The 15925-nt window shown below is 44.9% G+C and overlaps 1 protein-coding gene across 2 annotated transcripts in view; it reads right to left on the bottom strand.

Moving 5' to 3' along the window:
• Window positions 1–3659: 3659 nt before the first annotated feature.
• Window positions 3660–15925, bottom strand: part of LRRFIP1 (leucine rich repeat (in FLII) interacting protein 1) — a 94414-nt gene continuing 82148 nt past the window's right edge. For both annotated transcript variants that reach the window (XM_010862052.1, XM_010862053.1), the window contains 5 exons: window positions 11170–11219; window positions 8932–9049; window positions 7796–7875; window positions 6174–6278; window positions 3660–4520 (listed from right to left, as the gene is read on the bottom strand). In XM_010862052.1, coding sequence (XP_010860354.1) covers window positions 4410–4520; window positions 6174–6278; window positions 7796–7875; window positions 8932–9049; window positions 11170–11219 — 464 coding nt within the window. In that variant the 3' untranslated portion in view covers window positions 3660–4409. The remainder of the gene's footprint in view (window positions 4521–6173; window positions 6279–7795; window positions 7876–8931; window positions 9050–11169; window positions 11220–15925) is intronic.

The raw sequence follows: 15925 nt of genomic DNA, 5'->3' as shown, positions 1-15925 counted from the left end.
ACAGCAACTACTCATTAAATTCTATAGTTTTGCAACTGAGGACAAATAATATTTTACCTCTTTTCCAACATATATACCTTATTAGTGCTTCATGTTTTACTGTATTGCCTAAACATTGCTGACTAAGCATCTTTGTTTTCTGTTAAATGAAAATGCTTCTATTTGTGGTTTTACTATAGAATGTGATGTTAACTGTTTGAAATAGTATTTTTAATGATGCTAAGGAATTATCCTATTCTTCAGTCTAAGAATTTTGTCATTAGAAATCTTCATAGGATCTAACGAGAGATCAAATGTTTTTTCCTAATTGATCTAGTATTAGCTTTTCTAATTATTAAAGTGAAAGTGAAAGTCACTCAGTCATGTCCAACTCTTTGTGACCCCATCGACTATACAGTCCATGGGATTCTCCAGGCCATAATACTGGAGTGGGTAGCCGTTCCCTTCTCCAAGGAATCTTCCTAACCCAGGGATCGAACCCAGGTTTCCCACATTTAAGGCAGATTCTTTACCAACTGAGTCATCAGGGAAATCTGTGTAATGTTAGAAAAGTATTAGCTTTTCTAATATTAAGCCATCTACAAACCCTGTTTGTTGAATAGTCTTTTACTATGTTGTAGAATTGGAGAAGGCAATGGCACCCCACTCCAGTAATTTTGCCTAGAAAATCCCATGGACGGAGGAGCCTGGTAGGCTGCAGTCCATGGGGTCGCTAGAGTCGGACACGACTGAGCGACTTCACTTTCACTTTTCACTTTCATGCAGTGGAGAAGGAAATGGCAACCCACTCCAGTGTTCTTGCCTGGAGAATCCCAGGGATGGGGGAGCCTGGTGGGCTGCCGTCTATGGGGTCGCACAGAGTCGGACATGACTGAAATGACGCAGCAGCATGTTGTAGAATCTGACTTTAAAATTTTACTTACAGTTTTCCATCTATACTGATAGATAAGATTGAACTGTAGCACGTAGTAGGCATGAAATTGTATTCTCTGTTCTGCCCCCTGTTCTCATAAGCACTGTAATGAATAGTCAAAAGCATTATGAAGGTTGTGATCAAAGTTAGTAACATAATGAGAATATTATTTTCATTTATGATTAGAAACAGTCTTGTTAATCTCCTTTTAAAAGTGGGGAAAATTATCTTCATAAATTTGGATAACTGGCCCTTAGGCTTCCTAGATGGTGCTAGTGGTAAAGAATCTGCCTGCCAGTGAGACGAGAGTTGATCCCTGGATTGGGAAGATCCCCTGGAGTAGGGAATGGCAACCCACTCCAGTAATCTTGCCTGGAAAACCCCATGTTCAGAGGAGGCTGGCAGGATATAGTCCGTGGTGCCACAGAGAGTTGGACACAATGAAGTGACTAAGCATAGGACTCTGAAAGAAAGAAAAATAGTGGAACAAGAAGATTCTGATGAATAAGATGGTGAGGAGTGAGTGGTTTGATGAATTAAGCTATGGTTTTGCTGATGGGCTCGTAATGTGGTGACCACAGTTGAAGAACACCTGGAGATGGTCTAGGGTAGTCCCCTCAAGCAGAAATGAGCCTCAGACACCCAAATTTGCAACTTGAAAGGCCTTCTGTAAAGATAAAAGAATGGAATCTTGTACTCTGGACTGTGCAGGGTCAAGATATTGAAGAACATCATGGAAAGGGATACTGGGCTGCTTCTGGATGCAGGCTTGGAGCAGAGGACTCAGACAAGGAATTCATACGCTTGTGCCTGGTCTTGTAGCTACAGCAGTACTTTCTAAATTGTGCTTCGCAGAGTCCTTGTCTCAGAAGGTTCTGAAAAAAGCAGGGTTCCATGATCAAACAGTTTGGGAAACTGCACCTCGTGCATTTCTCTAAGAACTCCCAATGACATTCACAAGTAAATGCTCCTCAATGCCCATCAGATTGTTCTTGGCTTTTCCTGTGCCCTCTAATTATTTACACTCTTTCCCGAGGCATGTCCATAAAGAAGGCTGAGCGCCAAGAATTGATGCTATCGGATTGTGGTGCTGGAGAAGACTCTTGAGAGTCCCTTGGACTGCAAGGAGATCAAACCAGTCAGTCGTAAAGGAAATCAACCTTGAATATTCATTGGAAGGACTGATACTGAAGTTGAAGCTCCAATACTTTGGTCACCTGATTTGAAGAGTCGACTCATTGGAAAAGATCCTGATGCTGGGACAGATTGAGGGCAAGAGGAGAAGGGGTAAGAGAGGATGAGACGGTTGGATAGTATCATCGACTCAGTCTACAAGTTTGAGCAAACTCCAGGAGATAGTGAAGGATAGGGAAGTCTGGAGTGCTGCAGTCCATGGGGTTGCAAGGAGTTGGATATGACTTAGCAACTGAACATAACAGCTAGGCAAGTCTAGTCCCAAGATTTGAAAAATCCCCTCTCTGCTGATGACTCCTAAATCTATACCTTCACCCAGGTCTCTTTCCTGAGTTCCACACAGTTCCCTGGCATCCTGGAGCTTACATTCCAGTGGGGGGTGAAAGTTGCTCAGTCGTGTCCAACTCTTTGCGATTCTGTGGACTATCAGTCCATGGAATTCTCCAGGCCAGAATACTGGAGTGGGTAGCCTTTCCCTTCTCCAGGGGATCTTCCCGACCCAGGGATCAAACCCAGGTCTCCTGTATTGCAGGCAGATTCTTTACTAGCTGAGCCACAAGGGAAGCCCAATGAGAGATGGTAAATAAAACAAGATCTCTTGTTTCTTAGACAGTAAGTTGAGAAAAATGAGTCAGGAAAGGGAATAGGGATTGTTGAAGGCTGGCAATTTTAAACAGAGTGGTCAGGAAGTACTCACTCCTCCATCACACAGCTGTTTTTATGTTTCTTTAGCTTCTCAAAATTGACAAGGCCTAAATGGAACTCCTTGGCCTTCCTCTTTGACTTCCTGTCTTGACTGCATTTCACTTTCCCTGTTTCATCAGGCAAGATCTTACCATTGTGTTGTAGTGTGCACCTCAGGCGTGGGGGTCATTTCTGTTACTACACATTAACACATCTGCTTGGTGTCAACAGATTGATTCTGCTCAAATGATTTTTTTCTACGTTCTCCTATAATACCTCAATGTGTTTATTTGAATATTTTATGCAGATAGCACTGTAAAATATTCTCGGCACAAGGAGACCAAATTCCTCTTACCCAGTGAAATGCAGCCTTGTGTACCCCAGACCTCTAGCACCCTGTTGGGAATGCTTTCTTAATTATATACACACAACTCATGTCTCCTACCTCAGCACTCTCCAGCTGTCAACACTAGGGATACATACAGATGATATTATCTTGGTTTGCACTTGCTAATACCCTGAAAGCTGGCCTGCTAAACCAGCATTATCTAAAATCCAACATATACAAAGAATAACCCCAAATTAGCAAGTATCGAAATGACTTCTACTTTTGTCCTTGAAGATATTAGAATTGTGTCTACTCTGGTCTGTAACTTCTTCAGTTTACTTTTTATTCTAAGAGTGTTGATTCTTACTGTGTTCTATTCCTATTCACTGTGAATACACCTTCTTTATTAAAGAGGGAAAGAAATATGGGTTGATTTGATAATGCTGAGAAAATGAAAAAGTATCCCAAAGTATACAGAAAAATTAGTATAAAATAGTTAAAGATCTTCTTTCTCAGTGGGAAAAATAAAAACCACATTGCTGAAGTCTTTCAACATTTCAATTTTTAATTTTTCTAATAGTACATTTTTTAAAAGAAGTTAACAACTTCAGTTTCCCAAATATAAGGATTCAATAATGCGAATGAAAAGCTGTTGTTTTTCAGTGAAGCTGTTGCCTAATTACCCTGGAAAAAAGTATTCTTCTGATTGAACTGATGCAAAAACCCCTTAGAAAAGCTTCATTGTTGCCTGGAAAGAGTCTGCTTAAGGTCACTTTTACTTCTAGACCATCCACTTGTTTCTAGTGAAAGAGTTTTGCTTGGTAATGGCTTGTGGTTCCACAGTGTTTTGTGTATGAAAAGCATAGACTAAGAGATACTACTGAAGTCGCTCAAATTGCAGATTCTGCCACGAAAGCAAGTCCCAACACTGAAACATTTCCCCTTAATGTTCAGCAAGACACATGGAAAGAGAACTCGAGTCCCACATTTGTCTTTACTCCAAACACCATTTTAAACGGGGTGAAGAGGCCACTGCACTGTCGGAAACAGAGCTCCATGGCCCAGTGTGCTTACTAAATGGCCTGCTGGTGCAGAGCAGCTGCCCTGGACTGGGTCTCAATCTGCAGACAGAGGCGTCTCATGGCTGCCAGGGCTCCAGGCAAAAGCAGGGTGCTCCCCGGGGTGTCCTCTGAGAAGCAGGGGGAGAAGCAGCGCTCCTGGGCAGCCACAGACCAGCCTATGAACCCGTGCTCTGCACCCACCCATCCGTGTCCTGTTCAGAACTGTCCTTCACTGCTGGGACAAGAGGACGCTCCTGTTGGCTTTCATCTTCTCCAGACGCTTCACTAAGTGGCCGTTGCTCACCTCGAGCTCTTCTGTTTTGTCCAGTGCAGAGCGAAGCTGAAAACAAAGGTGAAAGTCAGCAAGCTTTGATTCTAACCCCACTGAAAATCACAATGATGACCCAGACCCATCAAGATCCTGAAAATACACACATACCTCCAGGTGTGTATATGTATATTTCTTAATTTAAAAAGTAACACAAGGCATGAGATTCTAGCTTCATGAGTAACTAGGGACCCTCCCTTGGGAACTAGACCCAGACGTGGCACAGTCTTGGGGATCCTGGTGGTCTCACAGAAGGTGAGGCCAACAAACACACAATCAAGAGCTGAGCCAGCCCAGCCGGAAGAGGCGCTCCCCACAGCCCTGTGCAGCTGGGTTTCTGGGTTCTGCAGCCAGAAACCAAAGCAAGAATGCCTGAGGCCAGGATGGTACCCGGGGAGCCAGGGCCACAGAGCCTGGGAGACACAGCAGAAGACACATCAGTAGGGAGCCGCCTGGACTAGCAGGAGCATGCAGAGTAGGGGTGCCCCAAGGTGGGGGTTCACAGCCCTGTGACTGTGGAGACATGCGTCGTCCGGATAGAGTCTGTGGTTCTGGTTCTGATCCAAAACCCTCCAGGTGGCTGGGTGGGGTTCTGAGACAAGTGAAACTCCCATGCCCTGGCTTTCACCAGCAGACACAGAAGCAAGCCCCTCAGTGGAAATTCCCCCAAGGCAAGCCTGGAGTATTCCTATACATTTAAATCAAGCATAACCTCATGAGACACCAAAGACAGGATGGGACGAACCATTTGTCAACAGAAGCAAAACAACAGAAACAGACCTCAAAGACTGAACATGCTTTGGTCATCAGTGTGGGAAACAGAACAGCTGCATACGAAATCTTTCACGAAATGAGGCTATGATCAACAAAGGAACTATCAGGAATGAGTCTATTTCAGAACACAGAAGGAGGCGAACTGGAACATCTCTAAAAACTGTACATTTTGCAACATTGGGAAGTAAGGAGACAGGAAATGGAAGTGACAAATGGGCAGAGAAATACCAGAGGGTCCATGAACAGGTCTGGTATCCTCTGATCAGAGTCCCAGGGGGAAGGTGGACTCTCGGGAAGAGGAGTCACTTAAGGAGATCGTGGTTGAAAATTTTCCAACATTTATTTAGAAAAGAGACGTCACAGATCAAAGAAACACAACACATGTCAAGCAGAATAAATAGCAGTAAACCCACATGTATTCGTGTGAGATGTAGAAAAATCAAAGGAAAGAGAACAGCAGAGCAGCTAGAGTGGAAAAAAAAGCCAAAAAATCCTGATCTTCCTCAGTGGCTCAGTGACAAAGAATCCACCTGCAATGCAGGGGACGTGGGCTTGATCCCTGGGTTGGGAAGATTCCCTAGAGAAGGAAATGGCAACCCACTCCAGTATTCTTGCAGGGGAAATCACATGGGCAGAGGAGCCTGGTGGGCTATAGTCCATGGGGTCGCAAAAAAGTGGGAACGACTAAGCACACGCATGAGCAAAAAACAGAATGACAGGTTTTTTAGGGGAACCCCTCCTTTACGATGTGAGCAAGGCTCCTCAGAGTGGCCTGGAAGACCAACAATGAATGGTTTATCGGCAGACTTCCGGGCAGCAGATCCTCACCCTGCTCTCCCAACCGGAATATCATTACCCATTCTTTTCCTAGAAATAGCCTAGAAAATTTACCTCTCTTTGGAGTTTCCGTTTTTCAGCCTTAAGTTCATCTTCTATTTTTTCAGCATTTTCAGCAGCCTGTTTATAACGTGATACTTGACTTTCTAACCTTATGACCTGGAAGGAAAGGAAAAAAAAATCACGTGTATAAATTGATAGGCCTGTTTTCTCTCCCCGACTGCTTGCTTATATTTGTGATCCGAGGGTGTAAAGTAATAAAAGGAGAGAAGACACTGCAGCAAGAATGATGATCTAGGATGTGGAGCTGTCCCATAGGTTCTAGCCACGCAAGCTGTTTGTTCACACTTACGAGCAACCCAGTACTGGCACCTATCAGGGACTCATTTCCTCTCTGACCCTTGTCCCAAGTGTGGTTCCCACCGTGCTGACCCTGGGACACCATCCTCTCTGATGAGGGTCGATCCTGCAGAGCAGCCTGGCAAAGCAACGGCTCCCTCAGGACCTCAGCTCCCATCCGATCTCTTCCAGAGGTGGTGGGGTGAGGAAGCAGGAAGGTAGGAGAGAGACAAGGGACTCGGGGTGCCGGGGGCGGGGGGGTACAGGAGGCGGCTTTGGGTGGCATCTGGGGCTGGAGATAGATTCTGCTGCCCTCAAAGGCATGCTTCCAAACACACATTGCTTTGGAGGTGGGCTTCTCATTTTCGTTTCTACAAAATTTCTCAGAAGTTCCAGCCACATATACCCATGATGGAGGGGGCAAGAGGACCTGTTTTTATTTCTCCCCTCTGTTAGGACACAGTCTGTCCCAGGGCCCAGCATGCTAGAAGTATGAGTGCCCCAAATCAGGAGATCAGAGCGAGCCCCCGGGCTGGGAGGGAAAGAGGGAAAACCCAGGCAAGAGGGAGACACCTGCATCAAGTGTTTGGTGATTAACCATTTTTTTGTTTGTTTAAAGAACTTTCAAGAAAACTCCCCAGCCACATTAGGTACTTTCTTCAACTAATCTTGTTTATAAAGGATTGTTGTTGTTTAGTCACTAAGTAATGCCTGACTCTTGCAACCCTGTGGACTGTAGCCCACCAGGCTTCTCTGACCATGGGATTTGTCAGGCAAGAATACAGGAGTGGGTTGCCAGTTCCTTCTCCAGAGGATTGTCGTGACCCTGGGATTAAATCCACATCTCCTGCATTGGCAGGTGGATTCTTTACCTCTGAGTTACCAGGGAAGCCCTGTAAAGGATTGGCATCGATTATGAGTGTCCGACTCTGTGACCCCATGGGCTGTAGCCCACGAGGCTCCTCCATCTGTGGGATTCTCCAGGCAAGACTACTGGAGTGGGTTGCCATTCCCTTCTCCAGGGGATCTTCCCGACCCAGGGATGGAACTGGGGTCTCCCACACTGCAGGCCAACTTTTTACAGTGGGAGCCACAGGGAAGGCCCGCTAACAGCCCAGATCCTAGCAGTGGCCTTTCCTCCCTATGTCCTCTCCTTGCGGGAAATGCTTGGAGAGACTTGCTGCCTTGTTTATCCTCCTTTGGACCTTTTTTGGTTCTAAAATTCTCTGCCTCTTTCTGTCCTCAGCCTTTGAAGGGTGAGTTCTTTCTAGCAAATAAAAAACTTCAGTTAAATCATCGGCTGGGCTGCCCATGATGGCTTAAAAGTGCGCACGTACATTTTGTTCTAATGCAGTTATCTCTTGCTCAGATTTTGCAAGTTTAAATTTGAGGTCGCTGATCTGTCTGTTGGCATCCCCTAAAGGTTGAAAGAGAAGGAAAATTTGTTAAGCTCTCGGGGCTTTTAAAATGTTAAAACAATAGTTACTGGGAACCAAGCCCTTAACCATGTAATCTTCTTGCCTGTGGTCCCACAACTCAGGAGGCGCTCTCACCCCGCAGGGAGAGCACCCTAGAGCAAAGAAGACAAAGAAATGGTGGGGGAACGGGGAGTAGGCAGAGAGACTGGGCACGCTTTTATCCCTTTAAGCCTCTTTCTCATTTTGTTGTTGCCGTTGTTCAGCCGCTAAGTCGTGTCTGACTTTGCGACCTCATGGACTGCGGCCCTCCATTCTTCCCTGTCCTTCACTGTCTCCCGGAGTTTGCTCAAGCTCGTGTTTTTTGAGTCGGTGATGCTATCCAACCATCTCATCCTGTCACACCTTTTCCTCCTGCCCTCAATCTTTCCCGGCACTATGGTCTTTTCCAAAGAGTCAGCTCTTCACTGATATATTTACAGTATCAGACATGCATTATTTTGTAACTCTGGGTGAAAAATTATCTCTAAGGTTGAAATTCCTCTTGAGTTCAGGAGATTTTTCCATAAATAGTTTTAGTGTTTATCTGTGGGAGCGTGCGTGCTCAGTCACGTCCGACTCTTTGCAACACTTTGGACCGTAGCCCGCCAGGCTCCTCTGTCCATGGGATTTCCCAGGCAAGAATACTGGAGCAGATTGCCATTTCCTACTCAGTTTACTGGCACTGAAAAATACCTTCTGACTTCCCCATACAGTCAGCAGATCCAAAGACTGTGTCCAGCATAGCAAATGTGGTTTCATCTGGTGGTACCCTGGTGCTCATTCTGGGGTACCTGTTCTGTTTCCTAGGCTCAGACAGAAACATGCTTGTCCTACCCACTGCCCATCCTTGTCCTAGCCCACGAAGAAACAGCTTTCTGCTTCTGTACTCAAGGGCTCCTGGGAGAACGTGGGGAACACTGGCCACTCCTTGCCATGATAGTTTTCTCTGCCTGCACTAGTACAATAAAAGCCACACACGGCTAAGGGATTCCTTCTACACGAGGATTGACATTTACTCTGTAGATCCGTCGCGTGCATGTCCGTCCCATTTTGTAAGACACTGTCTTCCGGGTGCAGAGTGTCTAATCTGATATTCTTCTGTCTCTCTTCCAGCTGCCCCTTGAGTTTCTTAATCTGAAAACATCCACCAAAAAAGTACATTAATTTCTCTATTTTAATTGAGACTAGAGCCTATCAGAAAGGAAGGAGCATGTCAAGTCAAACCCCACGCCCCACAAGTACAATCTGATGTTGTCCTGCCAGCACTTCGCATTTCTCTAAGGTAAAGAGTTACATAAAGAAGCCGGAGAGAAATACAGCAAAATGTTACCACCCACCGGGAAGATGGGGAGTCTCTCTTCTGATTTATTTGTCAAGGAACAAACCCAAATAATAAACAAATGAAAAACCTTCCGCCAGTGAGCACTCTTCTTTGAAAGTAATAGTATAATGGGTGAAAATGAGACTATATTTACAGTATCAGGCATGCATTATTTTGTAACTCTGGGTGAAAAATTATCTCTAAGGCTGAAATTCCTCTTGAGTTCAGGAGATTCTTCCATAAAATAGTTTTAATGTTTATCTATGTATGCATATGCACTCAGTCATGCTCTGACTCTTCGTGACACTTTGGCCTGGAGCCCACCAGGCTCCTCTGTCCATGGGATTTCCCAGGCAAGAATACTGGAGCAGATTGCCATTTTCTACTCCAGGGGATCTTCCCGATCCAGGGATTGAAACTGCATCTCCTGCTTTGCCAGGCAGATTCTTTACCAGCTGAGTCACTGGGGAAGCCGAAGTGTTTATCTACAAGTTCATAAATCTGTACACAATTATGTTTGCTTTATTCACTAAAAAGCCAGATAGGCCACCAGGAGCCTTCCAGGCACAGAAGCACTGTCCCCAGCAGAACCCCATCAGGTTGCAGGTTTGCCACCTGCAAGGGGTTGGTGTCTACATGGCTTTCTTCCCTCTGAGACAGACACACACATAGCAGTTGGGATTGCAATTAACAGCTCTGTGTGTGTGTGTGTGTGTGTAGAATTTTCTGTTGTGCAATGGGGAGTCTCCCAGCCCTGGTCCTGTTAGCCTCCAATCTCTGCGGACTTGTTGGAAGTCCTCCCCACTGCCATTGACAGGAGCAGAACAGACCCACATTGATATACAGACCATTGGTGCACACTGCTCTGGAAAGCAAGTACAGAATTACCATGGACACAGGTTTACAGAAGATCACAGACACTTCAAGAGAATCCTCTCACCACATTTAGTGGTTTACCCAATTTTGAGAGAAATCTTCAAAACTTGAAAAAAGTGAGGCAGATACCTTTGATTAGGCTTACGAGGGAAAATGAGGAGAATCGAGTTTCCTAAGAAAGTGATTGTGGAATAATTTCTTAATAATACTACCTTGCATATGAAAAAGGGTTTCCCTGGTAGCTCAGTTGACAAAGAATCTGTCTGGAATGTGGGAGACCTGGGCTTGACCCAGGTCTTCCCAGGGTTGGGAAGATCCCCTGGAGAAAGGAAGGCTACCCACTCTAGTATTCTGGCCTGGAGAATCCCATGGACTGTATAGTCCATGGGGCCACAAAGAGTTGGACACGACTGAGCAGCTTTCACTATCCCACTATGAAAAAGACCAAAGCGTACAACTGTGTCGGATTTCCTGAGGCAGAAGAGATCAAGGTAGGTAAACAGCAGTGAAAATAACTTGGATCAGCTATAAGCAAGAAATATCTGCCGGACAGGGGTGCTGATCACTGAGAGATTACAAAACCGACTTAGAAAAACAATTTTTTTTTTTTGCATGTGGGACCTTAATTCCCCGACCCGGGATTCATAGTGCACCCCTTGCATTGGAAGGTGGATTCTTAACGACTGGACCACCAGGGAAGCCCCAAAACTGACCTTTATGGGCAGGCAGATGAGGAAGGGTGTTGGAATGTCTCAGGAACACCCTTGCCTCTCAATGTTTATTCAAGGTCTTTTACCCAAATCTTTTATTTAAGCAGCAATTCATGTAGAGTGTGCCAAATTCAGAACATGGCCTTGAATCTCTGGGACATCCTAAGTCCAGTATGACTTCTGATGTCTCACTTGGATAAAAACATTAAGAACACTGGTTGGCTTGATGATATCTTCAGGCATGATGCATTAGGGGTTTCCTGATGAAGCAAGAAGCTGGAGTGGGGAGGGTCCCAGTTTCAGGTTTCCCATTCCAGAACTTGAAAAGTAATAAAAAAGATTGTTACCTGTTCCAATAAGCATTCCCGTTCGTCAACAAGCTTTTTCAACCTAATATCTAAAGAAATCAGAAAGACAACAGGTTTAGGTGACTCGGTGAATGCGTCTTTCGGCAGATGGCTAAACCGCAGAATGAGCACTGGGGTTAGTGAAACTGACGATGGTATTACGCACGTACCACAGTGAATGAGGCCACAGACAGGATGGGAGGAATTCAGCCAAGGGAGGGCTGAGCCGCGTCAACCTCCCACACATGCTTGTCTCGTAGGGCAGTATCCGGCTGCATGCAAGCAGGCTAATCTTCTACTTTGGGTTAGCATGCAAGAGCTCTAAGGCCAAACCACACTGCAACACAAGATCTCACAGGCTTCATGGTTTAACATCATTAGCAAGGTATTACAAACACACCGAGTATCACGACCAGATATAACCAGCGTTTTCATTAGCCTTGACTCTCCGAGTTTCTACCCCAGACGTGTGTATCTTCTTCATTTCTCTCAAAGACTCACCCACGTCAGAGTTGTTTACGGACCCTAAGTGTGCCGATGACACACCGGCTAACCCACTTGTGAGGAGCTGCTCTTCTTTTGAGGAAGAACGAAGCAATAGCTCAGGTTTCTGTCACTCCTCCCACCCCAGACACAGAAGTTTGCATGTACGTAAGCACCCAGAGTTGGAGCAAGCTCCGGGAGATGGTGGAAGACAGGGAAGCCTGGCGTGCTGCAGTCCATGGGGTCTCAAAGAGTGCGACACGACTGAGCGACTAAGCTGAACGGAAGCACCCAGAAATCCCCCCAACGTCTCTGTGAAGGGGCGTTGAGGAATATGGTCTCCAGAGTACAGGGGGGAAACTAAGACTGGGGAGGGCTTTAGGGGCAACATCCTCCCCAGTTTTTCCAGGCAACATCAGGATGAGCTGATGCTGACGGATGCCCGTGTGTGCTGTGGTGTGCCCCGGCGACTCACACTACCGCCCACGAAGCCCCACGGGGGGCGCTGCTGCTACACTTCCCCTCTACAGGGGAGGACCCCGGCCCAGCAGGTTTCCTGAGGCCCCGGGCCGCACCCCTGACCACTGCGCTCACTGTTTGCATAAACCTGGCTGTCTGAGTCAGACCAACTGAGGCTCCTATTCCCAAGGGGCAGCGCTCTCACACTGCCCAGATTTTGATTAGATGTGTGAAATGGAAAATTCATAAAAGACACACCTTCGTTTTCATTCTTGCAAAGTCATCTATCCTAATACAAATTATATGCTTTCTCAATTGGCTTTTCCCAACATCCTAAGTTGCTATTTTGAAAGGCATAACAATGAAATAAATGAAAGCAGAAAAAGTTATGTGTAAGATACATTTATCATCCTTCTGAGTTCCATTTTAATTGACATACAAATTGCTTCTGACAGATGTTTTATTTTGTCCTTTCCATAAATGCACTCAACACTGAAACAAAAATTAAAAAAAATTAAAAACTTGGCTCTCATATGCAATATCGCTTTTCATTTTATCCTGTATATTTAATACTCCTATATACAGTAACCACAGGCATAAGAAACACTGAATATAACAGAAAGGGACTTGAGGCTCATGGGTCCATTTACAATTTATTATTATTTTTTCTATTAGAAGTTTTCAAATATCAAGTAAAAAATGTTAAAATGTAATAACAGTGCTAGCAATAAAAAAACAAGGATAATGTGACCTTTAGTCTTACAGTGGAAACATGAAAAATAAAGAGAGAAATGTGAGAAATTTTAAAGCAGAACTGGAGAAGATTAAAACTAGACAGTTTTAGGAAACTGGAGGAGAGAAAGAAGCAAAATTGTCTGATATAAAGAAAATGAGCACAGTAGTCAGAGAAAGAAAAACAGTGTGTGTTATCACATATAACACACACTGCAAGAATAAAGCAAACGAATGAATTTAACAAAATGGAAACAGACTCACAGGTGGTTATCACTGGGGAGAGGGAAAGGAGAGAAGCAAGATGGAGAAGATGATGAAAAGGTATGAAATACTTGGTATAAAAAGGCTAAAGGATACATTGTATAGGTTAGGGAATAAAGTGTAACCTATAAAAATACTGAACTATGTTTTTATATATGTTATACATCTGGAACTAATATAATATTGTAACTCAACTGTACTTCAATAAAAAAAGAAAAGGAGTACCGCTTTTTTACAGCTTTAAAAATCAACAGGTCTAACTTGTCAGGTGAATAGTGAGGCCTGACTGGTAATCACTGTGATACTCAGCAAGGATGTCTCAAACTTATGCTCACTAAGCAATCCTACTCATCACTGGTCTCTGACACCCAAGAGATGAACATTTAAGAAAATTAAGTCACAAAGTCTAAGACTCAGAGTGTTCCTTTATATTAGGAAGTTAAAAATAACTGGAAATTAAAGTTATTTTTAGTAATATTGTCAACAGTTTATCTTTTTAAACAAATCTGGTTTTTATATTGCGTTGGCCAAAAAGTTCGCTTGGGGTTTTCCATAAGATTGAATGGAAAAACACAAATGAGATTTTTGGCCCACTCACCCGATATATTAAATCCCAACACACTTTCTGGTGTGAACTTTAGAGACCTGTGAAATGAGGAACAAAGTGGCGAGACCATAGAGACAGTCAAGGGAGCAGCAAGCAAGCAGAGGGCCCCCAGCCCTGCCCTGGGGGACCCGTGTGCTGTGACTGCGGCTGTAGGGCCTACAGCAAGGTCGAGCACCAGCAACAAGCACGCCTCTCTCTCGTGCGTTACTTGGATCTCATCCTCATCACCACTCCAAAAGGCAGGTTCTAACCCCGATTTCAGATAGTCCAGTGAGGCACAGAGAGGGTAAATAGCTTACTTTTAATAATGATAATCTTCATCCTTAGGCTAATTTCTCCCATCCTTAGGCCTCCCCGCCCCACTGCAGAGAAAAGTCAGCTCCCCCCGTGTTCGTGAAGACAATGATCATAAGACAGGTCTCGAGAAAGCCACTGAGTGTGGCCCTCTCTCTGCTTCCTTCTTGCACTGACTTAGTTTGATCTTAATCCAGGTGGTCAGTTTCCATCTTGCCCAGGCCTAGCCTCCCACGCCAGGACCACCCCTCCTTCCTATAAAAGGGGGAACTGGGACAGGACAGGCTGCTGCTGATGATTCTTTTTTCCTCCTGCTTACGGAGAAGGCAATGGCACCCCACTCCAGTACTCTTGCCTGGAAAATCCCATGGATGGAGGAGCCTGGTGGGCTGTGGTCCATGGGGTTGCACAGAGTCGGACACGACTGAGCGACTTAGCAGCAGCAGCAGCAGCAGCACGGGGCCAAAGAGGTCTGTACAGATGCCTTGCACCAGCCGCTGTTTCAGGTCAGCTGAACGGCTGAAGCCTTTCATGTCTTGAAAAATACACACGTCTTTGAAGTAAGAGGGGCAGAAAGGGTGAAAGGGGTTTTTCTCCTGATGTTTTCCCTATGTAAGATCATCACACCGAATAAGTACGTATTCCGAATGTAACACACTCACAAACACCCCTTCCTTTCCTTTTGGAGCCAACGCTCGGAATGAGTCTTACTGTTGTTTTGAATCTCGTTTCAATGGTCACGCTGGCATGTTGCACAAAGGGGTCTCCTGGGAAAGGAATCTATCAATAGAAAACAGGAAACCCTAAACTACCTAAACCCCTAGAAGCAGCATTCCAGGGTCCCAGTGACATTGGAAATTTAAATGCTGAGGTCATTAGGTTTTCCATTAACTAGAAATACTCAATGTTACAGAAAGTAATTCTTAAACACGCTTTTCAAAAATTTTACTGCTTCCTAACCTTTTTATGTGAGAAAATACCCTATAATTCAAAATTCTCTGTACCTTTCTCTTTTAAAATAAACTCATAATTATACTTACTTATACTTTGAAGGGAAGATTAACATTTTACACACAGTCGCTATGTTCTGGTTTGAGGCTGAAAAATATCCCAGCTTTTTGATTTAAAGAATCAGTGATCGATCCATGTTTTTCTCTGTCTGCATTATAGTGAAACCTCAGCGGTCCAGGTTACTCTGGGGATGTGTTTGGCGGGTAACCTTTGGATTCTTTTCTGAGTCTGACTCATTTGACATTGAGATCTTTCCAAATTACCTTATATATTAGGTTGGGCAAAAAGTTCATTCCAGTTTTTCCATAAGATGGTATAGAAAAACTCGAATGAACTTTTTGGCCAACTCAATACTGCCATGCCTTCCAACACCAAGTACACCGGAGGCAACCATTTCTTGGTGATTCAGGGGCCTTCACCTGCACAGTAATTACTGGGTAGGGCTGTAATGTCATCTCGTCCTCGTTCATAATGAAGGCTCTTAGATGATCAAGAATCGTTTGACCCTTTGGAACCCTTGTCTTCTCTTTCGCTCCCTTTCAGATTCTCAGCTCCTGTACCCCTAGAGGCTGGTCGCAGGTGCTTGCTCCCAGCACCTTCCATGTAGGAGATGATCTACATGCTTATTGATTAAATGCAGGAGTGAACAGTTGAGACTGCTGAGGGATGGGAAGTGTACTGCAGTGCCCTTCAATGTGCTGTTGAACATGGGAAACAGAGGAAACACCTTAAAAGGCTTTTATGAGCTCACCACGGAGTGAGTTCAGCGCCTGAATCACTTCCGCAGAGGCCTTAAAAGGCAGGACGGGGGCTGCCTCACAGAGTGCATTCCAGTCCGAGCGCAGCTTTGCTCAAGTTAGAGACACCAACTTGCAAGTCTGTGGCGGCCCTCGGTCCTGATGGTCT

Source organism: Bison bison, unplaced genomic scaffold, assembly GCF_000754665.1.
Source record: "Bison bison bison isolate TAMUID 2011002044 unplaced genomic scaffold, Bison_UMD1.0 scf7180017864475, whole genome shotgun sequence".
Lineage (NCBI taxonomy): Eukaryota > Metazoa > Chordata > Mammalia > Artiodactyla > Bovidae > Bison > Bison bison.
Note: the sequence above shows the minus strand (reverse complement) of the source record. Positions and strands in the feature narration are given on the sequence as shown.